Here is a 22,445-nt window from a genome sequence, read left to right on the forward strand (position 1 = left end):
GTTTACATTTCTAATTTTGGCTCAATCGTTCATATAATATGCATAACTGAAATAAGACTGAACCCGGACGAAACTTACATCTGCAATATACCCAATCATGACGTAGTTTGCTGTCCAAGATCTAATAGATCTGGTGGAGGTACCTGTATGTTCATTCATCAGTCTATACAGTTCGATGTGACGAAAAATGATGAATTTTTGGATGGTAGCTGTATTGCGGTATCACTAAGGGAGCCTAAACTGAGCATTGAAGTTATATATCGGCCTCCACATGCTAGTTTAAACGACAGTATATACTACTTAGATTCTTTTCTGGAATCTGCAGGAAAGTTGGTATGCGTAGGTGACTTCAATATCAGCCTTCTTAGTACAAATTCTAGCAACTATGTATCGATGGTAGAGTCAAACGAGTTTTCGTTTTTAAACAAAATTGACCACAACATCGCAACGCATGGTAATGTGCCTACAGGAACAATAATAGATCATTCATTCACCAATTTATATTCGCAGAAGTTCTGTATGTGTATTGACAACATTAGCTTCACGGATCATAAAGCTCTCTTAATTAGTTTCGGCTCAAACAATCGTTTATCCAATAATGTAAAGATTACTATTATCAAGAAGTACAACTATGGAGACATTTCTCACGATCTAGCGCAATTTGTAGTATCTGCAGATAGTTTGGATAATTTAAACCAACTGATAGAAGATTGCATGTCAAAAAAATCATATGTAATCCATTCCCATAGAAAATATCGACCCGAAGCACCATGGATAGATGAAATAGTTTTAAGACAAATACGACACAGGGATCAATTATACCAAAGAATGGTTCAATGGCCACAAAACTCCACTATCCGTAATAACTTTAAAAAACAGAAAAACTATGTGACTCGAATTATTAAGCATAGGCAGAAGCTTTACTATCAAAATCAAAAGCACTGAATCGTTGCAACATAAGAAAGTTGTGGAGCATTTTAAATGAAATTGTATTTCGTAAACCATCTAGTAATACAACTATCTCAAAGATACTCATAAACGATAGGATATTGACAGATAAATCAGAAATATGTGATGCGTTTAACTATTATTTCAAAAACATTCCTAATGAACTGTTTTCAAATTTGACCCAAACATTCAACAATACACCTCGAAATTTCACTTTAGATAGATCTATTCAAAATTCTATTGTAATGCTGCCCGCTTCGAATAATGAGATAAGTAATTGCATTCGTAACCTCAGTAATACAGTGCAGAAGGAGTGGATGGTATTCCATCAAAAATTTTAAAACAAAATGAGGAAATTATGGCTTTTTAATTAACCTGTTTAATAAACCAAGCCCTCGACGAAAGCGTTTTTCCGAATTGACTTAAATCAGCAAGAAAAGTACCAATATACAAAAGCGGAAATTATAGACCAATACCTATCCTGCCAACTTTGTCCAAACCGTTTGAAAAAATCATTCATCAAAGACTTTTTAATTTGTTTTGATCATCACAGCATAATCAGTGCACACCAATACGGATTTCGACCAAATTTAAATACTACTAGCGCCACTGTAAATTTAGTCAATGAAATTCAATTGAACCTAGACCAACGCAAATTATGCTCTGCAATATTTCTAGACGTGTCAAAAGCATTCGACTGTGTTCCTCACACTATATTATTACAAAAACTTCAAAACTATGGTATAAGAAATAAGGCTTTTGCGCTGCTTGAATCGTATTTAAAACTAGAGTCCAATGTATAAGAATAGGTTACAACACTAGTACATATTTAACTGTTGATTCTGGTGTACCACAGGGCTCGATATTAGGTCCACTGCTTTTCAATGTTTTTATTAATGACATTTTTGATTTGCCTTTGAGGGGAAAACTCCAACTCTATGCAGATGATGCTGCCTTAGTTTACAACTCAAGTAGTGTAGAATCCCTATACCAAGATATGCAGCATGACTTAAACTTAATATATCTCTGGTTTTTTCATAATGTATTGACGATTAATGCATCTAAAACGAAGTATATTGTATTTTCCAGTACTGACCGCTTAAACGTTTTACCTGACTTGTGGTTAGGTGAAGAGAAACTAGAAAGAGTTTTTTTTTCTAACTTACTTAGGACTCATAATACAGCAAAATATGAAATGGAACTTACATATTAAACAGACTTATAAGATAATAAATTCTCGGTATACAGAGTAGTTATAATTTATCCATTAAAGAAAAAAAATATCTGTTTGACGCTCATGTCCACTCACAGATTTGTTACTTAAGTGTAAAATGGCAAAACGCACCCAATTACGTTATTAGTAAAATTTCAACAACATTAAACAAATTCATGAGAATTATCTTTTGGGAAGACTATTTAGACCTGAGTATTATAACTGCAGATCTATACAAAAACAACAAAATAATGAACTTTAATCATATTAAATATTTTGACTCGGTTTTGTTTGTGTGTAAAGCTAAAAATAATATTAAACATAGTTTAGATTTTCAATCTTTGAGTGAGCTACACCGATTCAATACTAGAAACATGAACAATATAAGAATGATAACACCAAGGACTAACTATATCAGATACGGTTGCCAGTGTTGTGAAAAACTCAATTTCTCACAACTCACGCTTGAGATTTTTCATGCGTGAGTTGTCAATCATGCAACTCAGCAGTCAAAAAATCATGGATGAGTTGGCTCACCTTTTTAACTCATTGTCTCGCATTTCCACAGTTTACTCACACACGGCAATAACTTTTTGTTAGTCTGGTAAAATTATGTTAATTCTTTCTAATGTAAACAACAACATTCGGATTTCACGAGTTTTTGCCGGGTTTTGCGACTGAATCATTTTTTACAGTTTGAGTTTATTGAGTTGATTTTGCATCAAAATCTCAAGCGTGAGATTCGCGAAGCAGATCTCTAATGAGTTTGCTCTCACGGGAGAGCGTATTGATTGAGATTTTGAGTGTGAGCCTATCAACATTGACGGTTGCATTTACCCGGCTATATCGAACTTCAATGATTCACCTCTGAATTTGAAAAACATTCCTTCCTCCATTTATTCATTCAAAAAAGCACTGAAGATGCACATACAAAACATTGTTTAAAACTTATATTTTATTAGAAATACTTAGAATACTCTCACTAGCACGAAATACTCTACAGTCCTTAGACTGTCTGAGGCCTACCATAACTTTATACGTTAGTCGTTAGGGGAAGAAAACAAGATTATCGAAACATTGTAAATTACTATTGTGAAAAAAATAGCTTATTAATAGCTAATTTTACTATTATAGCTTAATGTGGACCTTGATGCATCAGGTCATTATACTACTCCATATGATAGCTAGCAACTAAAAACAAGTCAAGTTATTATAGCTTAGTTTGGTATGTGGTTGTTATAGACTTGCTCTTCAATCAATATATCGATTGTACCCCGTTTGGCATAAAGTCGTTTGGCATAAGGTCGTTTGGCATAAAGCCGTTTGGCATAAAGTCGTTTGGCATAATGGTCGTTTGGCATAATGGCCGTTTGGCATAATGATTGACTTGAAATAAATATCGGCATTTTTTAAGTTTTTACCGAGATCAACACCACCGAGCCCACAGCAAAAAAAATTGGTAGGTTCTGAACAAGTGTGGTGTTTGTTCAGAGATTATCCGAGCTAAGAATTTCAAAAATTGTTGTGACATCATAGAGCATTACTAAATAAAACTCGTGACGGGTCTCTACATCTCAGAACATAGAGTACCCTTGAGCTTGTTGCGATACACATATTTGAAAACAGTAAATTAGCAAGGAAAGTTCGCAGTTGTTCATCAAGGGAACGCTCATAGAATATTTCGCTGCATATCAAGTTCTGTCCCAGTTTGGACGTAACACTCGCTGAAAATTACTTGATAAAAGAATGATTTTTTTTTGCAAAATATCAAAAGTTCTAATCAAAAGATCTATTAATGCGACTTAATGTAAAAATAGCCTTTATCTGCTCTCGAGATTATTTTTCGTTAAAAATGTTTCAGACTCTAACGCAAAAAAAATCTTTTCACAGCATAACTCAAATGAACAACACATCTTTAAAAGAAAATATTTGTGGCAAAACTTTTCAATGATTAAATATAAATTCTAATTTTGGAAGTGTACATCAAAAACACCGTCTATTATCGAGAAAGGGGAAAATTTGTGATTGAAATAATATATTTTTCAGCATATCTCGTAAGGAGATCACGCGTTTGCCCCAAAAAAGTATATATTGAATATTGGCAGATTCTGAAATAATTATAATTCTAACAACACATCTGGCAAGAATTGATAATAAAAATGGTTCACAATTAGCTTTACTAAATAATAAAATTTATAACAGTATAAACATAGAGAACAGCCCATTTTTAAAAGAAGGCAAAATTTATAATTAAACCAATACAAGAATTGACGCCAAAAATTATTGCGGCAATGACTGGTTCCTCCGAAAAGTGGTGACGAGAAAGAACGATAAACAGTCAAACGAAGGAAGTATTCTGTCATTCTCGGCTATACGCATGTTGGCAAAAATGCTGAAGACGGTAAAACTCGAAAGAACCGCCAATTAAATAAAGAAGGGTGCAAATTAGATGGTCAGTTCGTTCACCCCCCTGAAATGTATATAGTTACGACAATTATGGGTGCTAAACATTTTCCGGGGGAGTGGGCTAGTCGAGGAAACGGGAAATGGCATTCGGGGAAACGACATTCGGGGAAAAGTAGCACAACCCATCAAAGTAACTGCAGTAATCGATTTCTCTTTTCGTTAAAAATTTGAGCAGATCAATGTTATCGATTGCCGCCCTTTTGTCAGTTGTATACAAAAATACTTAAAAAATATAGCTCCAAAGAACAGCGTATGCATAAAAGAAGGAGAAATTTATTGAAATTTAAAATCAACAGTTTTCATGCCTATAATAATGGTTACATCATATTTAGGAAAAAAATAGAACAATTAATAGAAGGGTAAATTTGTGCTAAATACATAAAAATCTTCAATGCAAAAATTTGTTCCAATAGCGAAACTCAAAAGAAGAATTAATATATGAAAGAAGGATAATTTCTGGATAAATAATAACATACTATTGGCAATATCTTTCCTAATATGCTTAAATTTATTCAAGAGCGAATGAATGTTGAATAGAGTGCCATTTTGTATTAATTGACTCCAAAACAAGTCTTTTGTCATCAGAAAGATTCAATAGAAACGTAAAACGAAAATTGAGAAATTCTTGGTTTCATACTAATTATGCCAAACGATTATTATGCCAAACGACCATTATGCCAAACAACCATTATGCCAAACGACTTTATGCCAAACGACTTTATGCCAAATGACCTACTACCAATATATCAATGGAAAGAACTGGATTACAGACGTTGGACGCCACCTTAGAATGACTTTCACTTCCCACCGCGTTATATTAATTGTTCCCTTATCAAATGAATCTTTATCCGGTACGAAGTACATCTGATAATCGAGAAAATTCGGTTGGATTTTAGAGGGAAGTATGTGTGCATATGGACGGATTGCTGTCCAGTCAATAAATGCATGTCAGTCCCATGTTTGTTGGAGTTTACATGGGGCAATTATACGTTTATGAACCATGTAAGTCGCAATGTTCTTTTGCTCTACATCTATCAGACCTTGTACAACACAAAGCGATCTCCTGGTACAAAATTATGCAATTGAAACATATTTTGCAGACCAAACTTTAATATGTATTTACTAACCTCCATAAAAATATTTTCATTGCAATGTTCCTTTCTTTTCGTTTCTTCTCCCACATTGTGCTTGACGATCATCTACGGATTCACCAAACGATACACAATCCACTTGCGAATTCACCCGAATGGAATTATCAAAAACGAAAACAAATATTACCACCGAACGAACCTTCATGGGAAAATAACAATCCTCTCGAAACAAAAAAAATACCCCCGAAAAACCACATTCCGAATACCACGCCGCAACGTCGGGCTCATAACTGCTTCTGTGATCCTACCCGTAACACATGGCACAAAACAAAAAAATAACTACAAACCTCACGCGAAATGGCCCACTTCGGGATCGCTTTCATCACAATGCAAACACCACAACAGTTCCGGGGGCTTACGTTCGGCTACCAGAAAACCAACGGCACCAGCGTTCTGCAGTCGTGTCTGGAATATGCGATGAACCACTACGCCGGATTCTTGCCGGGAGAGGGCGGGGTGCTGCTGGAACTGCTGCAAGAGGTAAGTGAGCTTTTTCGTGCGAGTGTGGGTATGAGTGCTAGAATATTGTGTGACTATGGTGCACTATGGGGCACTTTGGTTGGCCAAACCTGGAGAAGTGTCAAAGATGTCAAAATAATATGGTTGAATAGACTGACGACTGTTTATATAGATCTCTTTATTTCCTTCATTAGTATCATTTAAAAGTTTTAAAACATTTCATTTATTAATTTCAAAATGTTCAGTATTTAATAGCCCTATCATCTTCTGAATCTATGTGTAAATTTGAACTATAACCCAAAGTTTCGAACATTTCCGTGCCCTGGAACTATTTTTAAAACGCACTAGAAATTAGTACGGCTAACACAATTAAATCACCCATCGGAAAATTTTACTTCAAGGCGAGCTGTCGTTGCACAATTTGAAATGTCATTGAGTCTACGAATTGAAATCTTCTTTAACAATTATGATATCAAACTCCGGATATTGAAGGGCAATAAAATTGTGATACACTTAGAAAATGTACTCTTTTGTTAATTATTTATTACTATACAACCCAAATTGATAAAACTTAATTAAGCTATTATTACCATTTTGTTCAAAACTTATCACATTTCATTTACCATAGCAGTTCAGAATTTTTACAGGTGAATTTAATTCACCTGCTTATAAGAGAAAAAAATGCTTCCAATTAATTTATTCTTACCTAACCTGTAACTATTTTTTACAAAAATATATAAATAATTGTATTCAAAATTTCTTCCAATATATAAAGATAAAAATTATCTACAAAACTTGTAAATTATCTAGATTAAAATCACATCCCCAAAGCGCGAGATGTTTTGGACCCTCAAAGAAGGTCTCTATCCCATAGTGCGCTGCTGCTCAAATGTGGCACAGAAATCGGATAAAGGCACCCTTCGCCTTTCCTTCCGTATCCGGTTTCGAGTGGGATAAGAGCGGAAGAGTGGGCCCAGGGATTATCTCTGCCACTGTTGGTATTTGTTTATGTAACTAGAGGAGCAGTGTTAATCTAATGAGACTGTCAGTTCATAGGTACTGTGTAGTCGAATCGAAGTTCGTGCTTTCCGACTGAATTGCGTAGAAATGCGTAAACAGAAGCTTGTTTGCAATTCAAAACAAACTTCTGCTGGTTAAATAAAGCAATTTGAGATATTTGCGATAAATATTAGGATAGATTATGGGCGATGATCACCTTCAATGTGATAAGTTAATTTAGTTGCCATTTGTCATCGACACATGTGGTATTCAGATGATTTTAAGTGACATATTACATTTTACGCATTTTATGATTCGTAAGTGACAGTCAGTCATCACAGTTACAGTCACCGTTGTGTAGTTTAAAAATACATACGGATTGCAAATATTCCAGATTTCACAGGGCATACAGTATCTTCGTAGGGACCAAGCTAAGGGATGTGGGTTCGAATCCCTTCGGTCGTGGAACTTTTCGTAGAAGAAATTTTCTCGACTTTCCAGAGCATAAAGTATCTTCGTACCTGCCATACGATATGCACAGGCAAAAATGGTTAATCGACAGAGAGAACTCTCAGTTGAAAACTGTGGAAGTGCTACTGGAAGAACACTAAGCTGAGAAGCAGACTTCATCACAGTTAAGCCAGCAAGAAGAAAAACAGTATTTTTGTGCTTGCCACACTACAAACACATAAAACAAAAGATTTTGATTTTGATTTTTGTATAAGTGCTCATAAGAGAGCTAGATAAGCTGAGAATCACTTGCTACTGCGTTGATTTTTTAATCTTTACACAATTAATACTATACACAGTAATGGTTGATTGGAAAGATAAGGACTATTTTTCTGTGTTTGTTGAAACTACACCTATTATGGCTTTTGATCCTTATAGGAAACAAAGTAGGCTTATTTTATGTCAACCGTATTCATTTCGGTTTTAACTAATTTGTGGAGTATTGGACAGGTGCCGCTGAAGAGACCTATACACACGAAGAACATGTATTTAAAATTATTGTTAACTACATTTTTACTTTAAGTTGCAACATTTTTCAAAAACAAATATGTACATAGTTTATTTTCTCAGAATTGAATCGACCAAAACTTTAAATCAATGCATCTTATATTTCTTCGAAAGCACTTGCAAAAAAATGTAAAAATCGGAAAACTATTTATTATTACCAAAAAAGTCATTCAAGTTATCATACAAAGGTATGATGACACTAGTACTTACTTAAAACACAAATTATTTATGCCTTATTATTCACGTTTTGATAAGTTAAGTCGGAAATTGGCAGAAATATTTAGAAAAAATAAATTGCACGGTACATACATCATACTTAGGGGATTTATCAATATTAAATAGTTTATAGCATTTTTGTGCCAAATTTCGCAAAAACAAAAGTTTATGGTTTAAATGATGCATTTATTTAAATGTTTGGTCTATCCGATGCAAAGAAAATAAGCGATGTTTTTTCAGTGTTATTTTCGAAAAACGCTTTAGAGAGTTACAATTAAACGCCAGAAAGATTCGCGAATCAGGCGAAGCTGACAAAATGTACACAATTTAAGAAAATATAGCGTTGAAATTGTAGCTCGATTATCTATTTACTGCACTTGAACTTATTCCCTATCGTTAATTTAACTATTCAAAAAACGCAAATTTGTAGAAGACGAAACTTCACCTCATGCCAAACCACACACTTTATTGATTACGCCTGTGTTTTTGTTTATCAAAGTGATGAGCGCATCTGAAATCGAAATCAAAACACGGCGAGAGTAAACGGCGACACTGCAAACAAACATGGCGGGCTTAATTGAAACCAGAATGTAAACACGGCGCAAAAGTAATAGGCGATACTGAAAATAATATCGATTACAGGCTCATAACATTGGGCGATACTGGCATCCTTGAGTGCGTTTAAGGCGAAACCTTATAATATTTTTTTAGTACGAAATAGCTAGGGAAATTGTAGGAGATGTGTTTGGTATTTATGAGGATTTTAAAACTAGGTTTATGAAATGTGTATTAAAGTGGAAAGGTTAAAGTTTTAGTATATTTTCTCCAATTGGGATTAAAAATAATACATGAGAATTTGGTTATTTTCTCATTGTTATTAATTTGTCAGATAGGCCCTTATCGCGAATCCCTCTCGAACGAGTTGACTCAGAGATATGCTGCCTATATTAGCATAATACATTAGCATAATACATAATACATCTATACATGGGATAGTTATGCGAATATGGTCAGTATGGACAAAATACTTTAGCATGTTTCAGGGTGTGATTTCAAAATTTTGCACGCTAATATAAATGTCATGTACAAAACTAATGTTTTATTAGGGCGATATTCAAAACTGAAAAGGCAATAGATGGCTCTTTTTCAGTGGTAGTAAATACGAAATCCTGCAGAAAGAAAGCACCACGGAAGATGAACTAAACACAAAAAGTTATGTATTCACTTTACACTTGATTTCTAACCACTAGTTTTTTGATCCAGTTTCCTAATTGCAAGCAATTTACGTTTTTCATTATTTTACATACGTTTTGACAGTTTGCCGACTACCATTCTTCCATGCGCTTGTGTTGAAAGTTTGAGAAATTTGAGAATCCAGCATAGCGCGATCAGTGGGAGGAATACAAACAAAAGTGTCGTCGCTCGGCGTCCAGTGAAAGAAACAGGATGTTCGAAAGGTTGTTGCCTGTACTTTTTGCCGTCGTTAGCGTTTAAGAACGAAATAAACAGTCGTTACCCTATTCGATTAACAAACGTCAAATAACGTCAAATTGGATTAACAAACGTCAAATTTTACGCCAAAATAGTGATAATTAAGATCCCCAATTGTTTCAGATTTAGCAAATTTGGAACATTCGCGTCCTTGAAAAACGAAAAAATCCAAGTCTATTTGTAGACGATGCGTTTGAATTGCGCGCATATTATCAGCTCGTAACCGCCGCCACTGGATGTGAATTTTAAATGACTGCCGCACAATTTTACCGCTAAAATAACGGCTATATCATATTTAAAATTTTATGAAAAAATGGGTTCAAATTCGAACCTTGATACTTTTGATCATGTTCGACGTTCACTGAGTCGACTGAGTCGAAGTTTTACTTTTTAACACCGCGAGGATATTCATGATATTTCAGAAGGAACACGATAAACGAAATACATCCAAAACTTGAGTTTTAGCCAAGAGGTGTTACTGAAACCAACGCAAAATATTTAAAAACTGTGTAAACATGTATTTCTTGTCTAGGCTAAAGCCTTTGGTACTGAAATTTGGACAGGAATTTGGGAGCATGTTGTCAAAAGATTTTATTAAAATATAAATATTTTGCACGGTTTACTTAACATTGCTCTACAGTTGAAAAAAAAATCGGAAGAGATTAATTGCTGTTTTACCGCATTAAAAAAAAACTTAAAAGAATCATAACAAATTTCAAGTTGCCAAGCCATTTTCCCCTAACCATAAATCGCCCCTAATTTGCCTTTATAGACTGTCAACATATTTACAGTTGATTTTGCCGAATTCAAATTCCAACAGCAAAGCCTTATTTTTTATTACAAATTTAACCTTTCTCGATCCAAACTTTTCTCCGTTTTCGCGTCTCTTGATGATCAGTTTCGAGCAATTAAGCTGTTTATCTCGCATCTCTAGAGTGTTTTCTAACTCAGCTTCCCTGTACGCGTTAAACGAAGATGCAAGTGATTTGAGCCTGCTCATTTAAAAATGGAGGATCAATTGGTCGGTGTTCAGACAGACCGAACTAGAGGGTATTTTGGCGATCTAAACATACGCTAACAACTTTATCAATTCTGAATTTTCTGATACTATTTTGATACAGATGCATTATCAAATAGATAAGTTTCATTATAACAGCAAGCAATGCATATATTTTGATTTTTCGAATGCCTGGTATACGTTTTCCTGAAACCATTTAAAATCACTTAGTCCAGTCTGTCTAAACACCCGATCAATTTGCGAGCTTATTTCATACTTTTTTTCTTATGTGTAAATTATGTATGACAACACATACTTTAATCGTTTCTAAATGTTAGGAATTCAATAAATTATGAATATCGACTTTAGGTTTTATTCATGAATAGGGCGATATTCAAAACTAAAAAGGTAATAGATTTCACTTTTTTATTGGTAGTAAGAACGACAGCAAAGCAAGCAACGGAAGATGAACTAGACACAAAAGGTTATATACTCGCATTACGCATGATTTCTTCTCACTAATTTTTCGATCCAGTTTCCTAATTGCAAGTAATTAACATTTTTAGTTTATTCAGAACTTTGAGAACCGAGCAAAGCGCGATCAGTTATCGAAATACAAACATCAGTATCGACGCTCGGCGGCCAGTGAGAGAAACTGAATGTTCGAAAGGTTGTCGTATGCAAGGGTGGAGGGCGGCTGTCAAATGGGAGTAAAATTGAAAAGCCGCCAACCTAAGTCCAGAACCAGCTTAAAGGCTTAACGCGGAAAAGTAAAAAATATTATTCGCAAAATTACAGGTAATTAATGCGCTTGAAGGATATTGTTTGCAAGCAGTTATTTGCTACGTGCTACTGCAGTGCGCTGTTGGCAATGTAATCAACAAATTCGGCCTAATTCCCAAAACAAATGTTTTCTTTAAAATTGATTACGCCTTCACCATTGTTTGGTCGGAGTTTTGTATGGTTGTTTACTTTTTAGAACCAGCGACACGTAGGGGTAGCAGTAAAGAGCCGCCAGTTCCACCCTTGGTCGTATGTACTTTTTAACGCTAGCGCCAACTGTTATTTAAGAACGATGTAAACAGTCGTTATGCTATGAACTAATCTACGATGACGTCACGCTGCAACTTCCAGCGGGAAGAAAACCTTTACTGCGGGCTATGTTTACAGAAAATGAACGTTTTCGCAGCACATTCATCCACTTCGTGTTCATTCGGTGAACATTCCTTCACTGGATGTTGGTCCGGATGTCATTTTATGTAAACACGGCCCGCATTTAGAGCGGAAAAGAAAAAGAAAAATCGACAATAAAAGAAGACCGTGGATAAGTCCATTGCAAAAATCATAACGAAGGGCGCGTCGACAAACTTCGATCTGCAATGGATATCTTTTAGATGAGAGTTTAACCAACGTGTCACCTACACTATGGGCCTCTGCACTGTTTTGATTTTGCATGGGATTTTGACGTTTACTGGCCTTGTTGTTTACTAATTTCATGAAAGAGCGAAAGAGAGCGAGTGATTTTTGTGCAGAGCCCCATTCTTCGTAAGTTAGCACAGCATACAAAATTAAAAAGGCAGGCTATTTACTAGTGTAAATAATCAATTTGGTTGTAAACATGTGACGTTGATAGGAATATCGTACCATATACCATCCGTGAGTAGAAGCATTAACCTAAGAATGCTAATGTCGCTGCTTTTCGTGTTACCAACATCTAGTTTGCTACGATGTGACAGCGTGAGTACCGGGCCTCAAAGTGTCAAAGGCCACAACAAATCATCCTCTATTGCGTGGGATTGATCAATTAATGAAAAATAACAATTAAAGGTAATAATTAGTTAAATCAGTTTTGTGACAAAAGCGCTACTAGCGTTCTACCACTAATATTTCTATTCATCCGTGCCACTAGATCAAGTAGCTGCCAGTTTTCGGAATAGGTAGTAGGTGATCTATATTGTGCACCGTGGCAAGTTTGAAATAATAAAATTTGTGAGTATTGATTGTTTAACGAGAAACTTGCGACGACCGACGCGCCCCCATTATTCATATAATGGTTGGTGTTAGAACTAAGTTGGAGGTGATGATTTCGTATTTTGGAAGAAAACATCACCTCCAAACACTAGCGATTTTGCGGTGGGATTTTGACGTTTGATCACGAATAGCTTGAACTCAAAAGATACAGATTTGTTGCAAAAGCCATGATTCAAGTGTGTGCTAGAATAAGGGCGTAAGCCGCATGATCGATTGCCCTTCATCGATCCTCTCTTTAGTGAATAAAGGTGACAAGATGCAGGTTTATTGAAAGTTGTTCACTCCAGGAAGGAAGATTGCATCGCTGCCTTGCGTCCTGAAGTGAAAAATGCAAACAAACCCACCTCTTGTCACCTATATTCACAGAAGAGAGGATCGATGAAGAGAAATCGATCATGCGACTTACGCCCTTATTCTAGAACACGCTTGAATTTGGGTTTGTTGTCGATCACTGTCGTGAAATTGATCGTCCCTTAATGCGCCTAGTGCAAACATGAAAAAAAAAATCTCTCTATTATTCCGTTTATCTCACTAACTTCTTCATACGGTCAGGAGCGAGGTTGGCGCTTCTGCAACTGAGCAGATCATTTCAATTTCCGATGCGTACTTCCAATGTTATGGATTTTACTTATGGTTTAAAATCCACAACATTGGTCGAGTATCACGCGATGGAAATATCGGCATCAGGATCAGGGTTGCCACATTTAAATCTGTATTTCATCATTGTATAGGCCTATTCACATGACGTTTCAAATCAGCTGATCGGGAAGCTCTTTGACAGTCCTTCTATGGCGATGACAGTCCCGTGTTAGCACCTGTTCTCCACCGATGTAAATAAATGCATGGATGGACCTGTCATATGAAAAGGCCTATTATCTGTATTTTGTATCCTAGGGCAAAATATCTGTTTTCTAAATCTGTATCACTAAAACTTAGGATAGTCATGAAAATTACGCAAGCAATTCAGGGAAATACCAGTCCTTTGCAACTAAAATGCTGAATTGTCACATCTCAGCTTAAATTTTAAGGTTTTCAAAAGTATGTTTTTAAATTTTTGCTCAAAAATCTGTATAAAACTGTATAATTTTGGTCGAATTCTGTATACAGAATTTGTACATCTGTATTGTTCCCAAAAAACCTGTTATCTGTATATACAGATTCTTGGTCACAAAATATTCGAAAAAATATGTAAAATACAGGTAAATCTGTATATATGGCAACCCTGATCAGGGTGAGTGCCGAAGGTAACCGATCACAATACCGAATGATTGTCTACATTCTGATTGCGCCCGATTCGCAATCGGTTTCGACTGCTGATGAGTGTTCACTGATAGACAATACACACCAGTGAATGATTCAGTGAGTGAGAATGTGCTCATTCGGCTCAACGCATTCGATGACTGAATGCCGAACGCTTTGTTTGTGTCTTGCGGATACAAGAAGATCGTGGTTGGCCCGATTTTCGCCTTCTCGAATTCGGTTACGAATCTTGAGGATAGCGCTCATCACAGTACAGTTCGACTGTCACTTACCATTCGGAGACAGCAAATATGTTGTTATTTTTTATCAGCAGCGTTTGGGTGAGTGAGTTAACTTTCCTATACTTGGCCTAGGATACGACTGTTACCCTAGCTCTGTTGAACTCTGTAAGGAAGTGATTTTGGGTTTTGTACCAATTAATTATTTTCACAATGTAAGCTTCGTCTGTGAAATGAAAATGCTCTCTCAGTCTTCTATAGTTCAAAATACGTCGAAAATAGTAAAATTTTGAAGCACTGTTTTTTAGTATCGTAATACGGGGTAACTTTGATAGATTTTTATAGAAAAATCTGAATATATCTGCATTCAATTCAAAAGTTTTTTATTTGATATGTTTAAATTAAGTACTGGTATCTCAGATATTGATTTCAGTTGAAAAATTTCATAACGATTCAAATTAAATGGAACGATAATTTTTTAAATAATTGAAAGTCGATTTTTGGTTTTGGGGTAACTTTGATAACACAGCACAACAAAAATGACGTTTTTGCGTATCTCAAGGATCAAATTATGCGTCTCTAGTAGATTTGGGGTTGCTGAATCTGATGCCGTTCTCAGAAATTTCCCAGCACGTCACAATTTTTATCTACAGGTCGCAAAGTTGTATAAAACATTGGTTTTATTGATGTTTACATGAAAATTGAAACATATTTTATTATTTGTTTTGTGATCTTATCCACCAAACATGCAAAAGAGAACATAAACTATTATTTTAGATATATTTTGGTTGAAATTGTACGATTAAATTCAGATTAAACCGATTTTTTTAACATGCTTGCAGTCTCCATTTAAAATTCTTCGTTTCTTTTATATGAAGAAATACAAAAGTTTTCTAAACCATCAAAAAATAACTTTTGAGCATCAAAAGTATTATAAACTTTGATGATAACTATTGCTGTACACATAAAGTTTGATTTCTGTGGAAAATTAAGCAAATAAATTGCCTTACAAGCTGGCAAACTTGCATGCAAGTTGGCTGAAATAGTCAATTTTTGCATTTTCAACAGCCAATATCTCAAAAATTTGACGTGCTTTGATATTTCTGTAAACGCAATGGATTCAGAAACCCTTAATTAAGTAAATAGCGGTATTTTGATGCTGGAGATAAAACCGTGTTCCGTAGTGTAATGGGTATGTAAACATGTGGAAATCGTCAATCAAGTTGTTGTTTGACATTATTTCAGTTGGAACTTGGTTGAAGAATCTTAATTAAGAACATGGATTAGATTAGGTTCAAAAAATTACAGAATCTATAGAAAAATTTACCTACAAAATTGTCTTAATATTAAATGTTGTGCATACACCGGTATAAATTCGTGTAAAATAATATTTCTGATATTTTTTTTTCTTTTTGACATTGAATTCAACATAGATCACACGTTTTTAGAATTAGAAATGTATATTTCGAGCAAATCCGAATAAATGACTAAGAGCTTATAGGGCGTAGCATACATTTAACATTAAATGGAAATTTCTGATTTCTATTACAAAAATGTACCCAATATGGAGGAATGCTTTTCGCTGAGAGATTTGAGACCCGATTCATGTTTAACTATTACAGTTCTTGTTGTAACTGTTTTCTTTTAGAAGTCCCGTGGGTAAAACTCGAAGTTGGTTGGGACAGCTTTAGCTGTAATTAATTTATTTTATAATTGTTGTATGTTTTAGGATAACAAATATACTTACAATTTTAACAGTTTCTTCATACTAATCCTTTAGTTTTACAAATTTAGCTAACAGTGTGTGTTTGATGTGTCGTACCTAGATTTACAAATTCATATTAGGTAATTAATAGGTGTTTTTATATGTTTAGTGTTACACTTACATTTAGGTTCAAATTCACTCAACTGCATATTAAATACTAGCTTTAAGAAAATTTAGAAAATTAGGACAATTTGTTTCTTTTTAGATCTACCACTAAGATTGAATCTCTCACAAATTTGCAACGTAATCGATCGTGATGTTTTGCCCATTCTGACAGGTTTCTGCTCTCTGACATTTTTTCTTGATATTCGTATGCGCCCTGTGATAATTTACGTCCGTACATGCCGAGGGGTGTTCGTCGTCAGAGGTCTGTTGGGGATAAGCGAGGTACTTTCAAAAAAATATATCAGATAATGATCGTTATAAGCGCACCCGCCGATCATCGAGCCCATTGTGCTTCGTCTTCCAATGTACTATCCAGAAGGAGAACCATCCGTATGGCGATGTCACTCGTAAATGATTTGCAGAAAACTTGCATACTATTTACTAAGTGCTTTTCTACAATACTCTAAATCTCTTAAGCTGTTTTTATAGTATACGTGAATTTCTTAAGATTTAATTGAATTTACCTGCTTAGACTATAAAATTAATCTTAAACTAAGCGTATATCAGGTGAGAAGATTTTTACATGCAATGTGGAAAGTGTACTTATTGATATTTTTTCTTCATAGCTCTCAGCTATCAACGGCTGCAGTACACTATTCGAAGTAATCATCTTACATTTTTAACAATAACGGTAGAAATCTGACAATAGTGAATTATCAGTAATTAAACAAATCATCTACTATTATTGTGTGTATAGTATAACAGCTAAATCTAGTCACAGAGCAATTGTAATGCTAAGGACGAGTTCGTTGGGTCCTCTTTTTCCGTGATTGCTGAGTTTATTCTTATTCCGCTTTGTGTTTATATCAATCATGCGCATGCCGTTAAAACCCTCACATGACCTTCCCAGCAAAAAAATATTGCGTTTGCATTACACCGAAGCATAGGTAGCCTTTTGAGTGAAATTTTATGTCAGCAAATGTAGCAGACATTGAAAATAACTACGTTGTGTGTAGATTTAACAGCATCTTTGGAAAAAAACTGCTCCTGCTGGCAGAGGTTTTTAATAACAGTTTATTTTGAATACAATACTTTTTACTTTTTCAGCCATAAAAACGACTGGCTGCATCTGACGTTTCGTGACAGCGGAATCTGAGCTGCATATGACGTTGATATTTTTCCTCTTCGCGAGTATCTCTCAGGTGTAAACTATGTACGACAACACATATTTTTTATCGTTTTAATGATAGGAATGCAACCTTCAAGTATTTCTTCAATGAATTATGGGTGTTTCATCAGTGTGAGTGTCGACTGAGACTTTTATTCAAACATCGTTTATATTTTTCACAGAAACTATTCCTGATTGTTTTTTTCATAGTTCATTTTTATCATTTTTCCTTCCTCTTTTAATGGATCCAAACACAAAATGTTTCAACTTTCAATAGGTTCTTAAATTTGTTTTCAATGACTGATGAGAGCCTTTTCATATTGAGGTCCCATGAATCGCATCACTTACCGAGGTGAATGCAGATCATGTAGCTTTCGAACCCCTTTCCAATAACAAAACGTAGTTATGCCCGTGCTCTAAAAATCAAATTTTTGATCATAAAAATGTTGAGTATTAACTCCATGTATTTAAACACAACGATATAGCTGGGTGGTTTTCATGTTTTCAGTTTCAAGATCCCATTCTGCTATGCCTTCATTTTGTCGTGTGAATTTTATCCAAGTTTTTCCTGATATATCAATTTTTCACTGAAAGATACAATCCTTTGACTTTTTTTTATCATTGTTATAGAGGTTTTCAGCTTTCGCAGCTGATTAGCCTCTTCAGACGTTTAAAGCTAATTTTTATATTCGTTGAACAATTTGGTTTCTTTGAGAAACTTCGATAATTTCTCTTCTTCATTCACATCATTGCTTAACACGGTTCTTATACTATCTTGCAAATTCAAATTCTGACGTATTTCGGCATATTTTTGACAGTTTTTTTTTTTTTTTTTATCTTTATTAACGTGATTTTTAGCCCTAGGCTAGTTCATCTCGGTACCAACGGCTTGACTTCCCTTCCAAAGGAAGTCGTCACTACAAATTTTTTGTCAGTGACTATCTCGGGGATGGGATTTGATCCCAGGTCCTCGGCGTGAGAGGCGTGTGTTCTAACCACTACATCCGGTCCGTCCACAATTTGACAGTTTAGTAAAATATGTTCAACAGTCTGAGGGACTGAACAGGTTTCACAAGTTGTTTTAGTTGAACTGGAGATATAGTGCGCATGTGTAACTCTTGTGTGCCCTATTCTTAAACGAGATAAGATCTGTTCTTTTCGATTTTTTCTGTCTGACCATTCTGACACAGTATTTTTTATTTTTCTCAGAAATTCACCATTATTGGATTCCCATCTTTGATATCATGCATCCAGTAGTGCATTCTGGATTATTAATTTCATATCTGCCCTAGGTATGGACCGATGCACGAGCTCACTAATTTGACGTTTGAGCGATGTCGGGTTACCATGGCCATTAGACTGATGCAAATTTTGAAGTTTTTGCTCTCCTATGCTTAAAAGATGTCAATTATGATGAAATTGATCCTCCCAAAATTTGAAGTGATTCGGAAGTAATTTGACTGTGCACACGCCATTCAAAGTTGATATAGAGATTACTATGGAAAACGTCAATCTTTTGTGTTCAGCCCTCTATTTCTTCGTCATAACATTTTATGGAAAAGTGAACACACTCATCTCATGTGGAAACTTCCCAGCTACAACTTTGCCGAAGATCACATTTTGATGGGACGTAAGGATAATTTGTTATTATTGATAACAAAGTCTATATCATGCTGAGATGATCATTCAATTACTTTCAGAGCAACACTGCTTTTTTGCTGTAGAACATAGTAGCCTGGATTACTTTGATCTATTCTTCCCGCCAGGAGTACCACTGTTGCCTATCGAACAGTTGGTGGAGCATGCTACATGCAAACCATGTTTATGATGAAGAATAACAATTTATCCTGACGTCCAATCAAAAAGTGGTCTTCGGCAAAGTTGTAGCTGGGAAGTTTTGACATGAGATGAGTGTGTTCACTTTTCCATAAAATGTTATGACGAAGAGATAGAGGGCTGAACACAAAAGATTGGCGTTTTCCATAGTAATCTCCATATAAACTTCAAATGGCGTGTGTACAGTCAAATTTCTTCCAAATCACTTCAAACTTTGTAAGAATGCTATTTACCATAATAAAAATCGTTTAAGCATAGGGGAGCTAAAATTTCAAAATTTGCATCAGTCTAATGGCCATATAAATAACACGGCACCGCTCAAACGTCAAATAGTGAACTCGTACATTGGTCCAAGGTATCTCGAAGGGAGGTACTTCAATGTGTCAAAATGTTGAATTCGCAATTTTGAAATACCAGGTGAAAGCTGGCGAGTTTGTTTTGGTTTGAAGGTGCTAACTCAAGACGTGCCTCCAAACATTTTTCACAGCCACACTCCATCTCGTTTCGTTCGGCTTCACTAGGCATAGAAGAAATGTAGCATACTAATAGCTTTTCCTCACTTTAATCAATAAAACACTTGCATTTTACAAATAGAAATATTAGTAGTAGAACGCTAATGGCGCTGTTCTTACAAAACTGAATTATCCGTTCAACTGTATCTTTTCGTTGTTTGTCCGATGCCATGTTATTGTGGATGATTTTAAAATTTATTTGACACTTTGAGGACCGGTACTCAAGCTGTCAGCGCGTGGCAAACTAGATGTTGGTAACACGAACAGTAGCGACATTAGCATTCTTAGGTTAATGCTTCTACTATTTTACATCTTATAAAACACATGAAGAAGGTAAACGTTACTCAGAAATGCGGGAGAAAATTTTCACTTACCGGTAGGATTTGTGTTCTGTGGTAAACAATCCCTAACATTCCCATAGAAACGACATTATGAAAACATACTCGCCAGCTAGCCAGCTCGCCAGCTGTCACTTTCACCTCCCCTGTAGCTGACCTCACTTCGCACCCACTGACTGCTTAGATCACTGAACCTCCCTTCAATCAATCTTGCATTGGTCCATTCCGAGATTCCATTTCCTTTGACTTTGTATAACGATACTCTCTAGTTGAAAATTGCTTCGGGTGAAAATTGAAATCTCAAACGCGCAGAAATCCGCCAAATGTCAGTTCGTATTGCACCGCATTCCAAACCGAATAGACTCGCTCTCAATGTGAGCTTTTAATATTTCATTACGGCGAAAGAATTAAAACTCAAATAAATAATTCGCTCGTAATAAAGAGAATGAATATTTAATTCCAGTAAAAAGTCGTTCACCATAGCTGGTGGTGGTTCTTGGAAGCTGTGTTAGCTGGAAAATGTCGGGGATTTGTCGTGGAAGTGCAACAGTGGAGTGAGAAAATAGGGGAATTAGGAAGGGGGGCGTGCGCTCATATTTTTATATCATTATAATTTCTCGCGGAAGGCATTTGGTCTCTGCTAGCTCTTGATCGCATTTTATCTTGGTGGTTCAGTACGAACTGTGAGTTGTGTATAAAATTTCAGCTTTCAGTGCTTTCCAGTTGTGGAGTTATGTGTAGGTGGACGGGTCCTGGTAGCAGAAGGATACAGAAATGGTTGATGCTGTGGCCGACCGACTTGTTGCAGGAAATGTAAAGAAGAGCCGGAAACAAGTGGGGATGCGATTTCCATCAACATTCGTGGTTCGGTCTTAGATGAAATAATATATTTATGGCGGACCGGATTGTTGAAAGCCGGAAAGGGATGTGTTTTCATTGTTTTCAGAAATTCTATGAACATGCGAAAGCGTAAAATAACGGCTTGTAGTTGGTCGGTGGATCGTTATGATTCATTTGCGTTGTGGTGAATATGGTGGTTTTCGAGTGTCTAAATTGTTTTCGGGTGAGATTCTGCAATATTTGCATCGTTGTAATTTATTTGCAAATCTCAGAGCGCAGGAAGCAAGCATTTATCTGTGAATAAAATGATGAAAAAGGCATCGCTTCAGAGCATATGTCTGATTTATCCGAAATCATGAGCTGATTCCCCTTGTAGTTTTAGCTGCAAGCTTCATTTGGAATTTCAGTTATCTGATGAGTTTCATTGAAAACATCTGTAGCGAACCTTTGTGGACCTCAGAAAGAATTCTAGACGGATTTCTGTCAAGGTCATTGTAGTTTATAGCTAAGTATCAATAATTGCTAGCAATTTAATTTAGTCATATTTATTATGCAACAATATCCTGCTCAAAATCCTGAAGCCCCTGTTTGATTATGTTTCCGTTCAAAGTCATACAAACAGGGCTTCAAGCACGTTTCTCGCTAATTGGGAGATTTGTGCCAAAAAGAACTTCAGGATTTTGAGCGAAGTATTGTTTTCAATTAAATTGACTAAATGGAATCTATGACAAAAAACCGAATGAACTAATATTTTATGACCGTAACCGCTAACTGATAAGGGGTAGGGGAACATGGCAAAAAGAATGCCGAAAAAAGTTTATAGGATGTTGTTACAAGTAGCAATCAACTTGAATCATGGAGCATTCGCGCTATTATTTTTCGCGAAAATCATGCCCGAATGATTTTAGACTCTCAAACGCTATATCCGAAGGGAAATCAACAGATTAAAATGGAACAATCCCCAGAATGATAAAACTATGACTCGCGAACACTTAATCGCTAGCACACATGCAGAACGATGCATTAATCACCGAGCGTTGTTTGTTGTGATATCTTAACGACAAAAGGTTAATCGTTGTTGCTATGATCGCACAATAAAGACAACCGCGATGCATCGTGGATTTTGTCATGATCACTTGGTTCCATCCTTGATTCGGAGCTTAACTTTTAGTGGATTACACTCAATATGAGTTCCATCACAGCAGGCCTATGCATGCAGCGAATATCATCCGACTCACTTGCTGTTTCTTACTCCAGGTCAGACGTGCTGCGCTATGGTGTTACGCTGGGTGATCCCTTGTCGGTGAATATTCGGTCACAGAGAACAGACATGGAGGCTCGAACAAAATTTCATCTGAACCATGTGTAAAGGTTCGAATCAACCATCAGCGCCGCCAACGCAGACAGCCCGACAT

At 35.8% G+C, this 22,445-nt stretch overlaps 1 protein-coding gene across 1 annotated transcript in view; it reads left to right on the plus strand.

The window, feature by feature from the left end:
* Positions 1-22,445, plus strand: part of LOC5563749 — a 636,451-nt gene that overhangs the window by 428,202 nt on the left and 185,804 nt on the right. The window contains exon 12 of the mRNA XM_021845713.1: positions 6,124-6,258. Within this exon, the coding sequence (XP_021701405.1) occupies positions 6,124-6,258 (135 nt within the window). The remainder of the gene's footprint in view (positions 1-6,123; positions 6,259-22,445) is intronic.

The sequence above is a fragment of the Aedes aegypti genome, chromosome 2 (genome assembly GCF_002204515.2).
Source record: "Aedes aegypti strain LVP_AGWG chromosome 2, AaegL5.0 Primary Assembly, whole genome shotgun sequence".
NCBI lineage: Eukaryota > Metazoa > Arthropoda > Insecta > Diptera > Culicidae > Aedes > Aedes aegypti.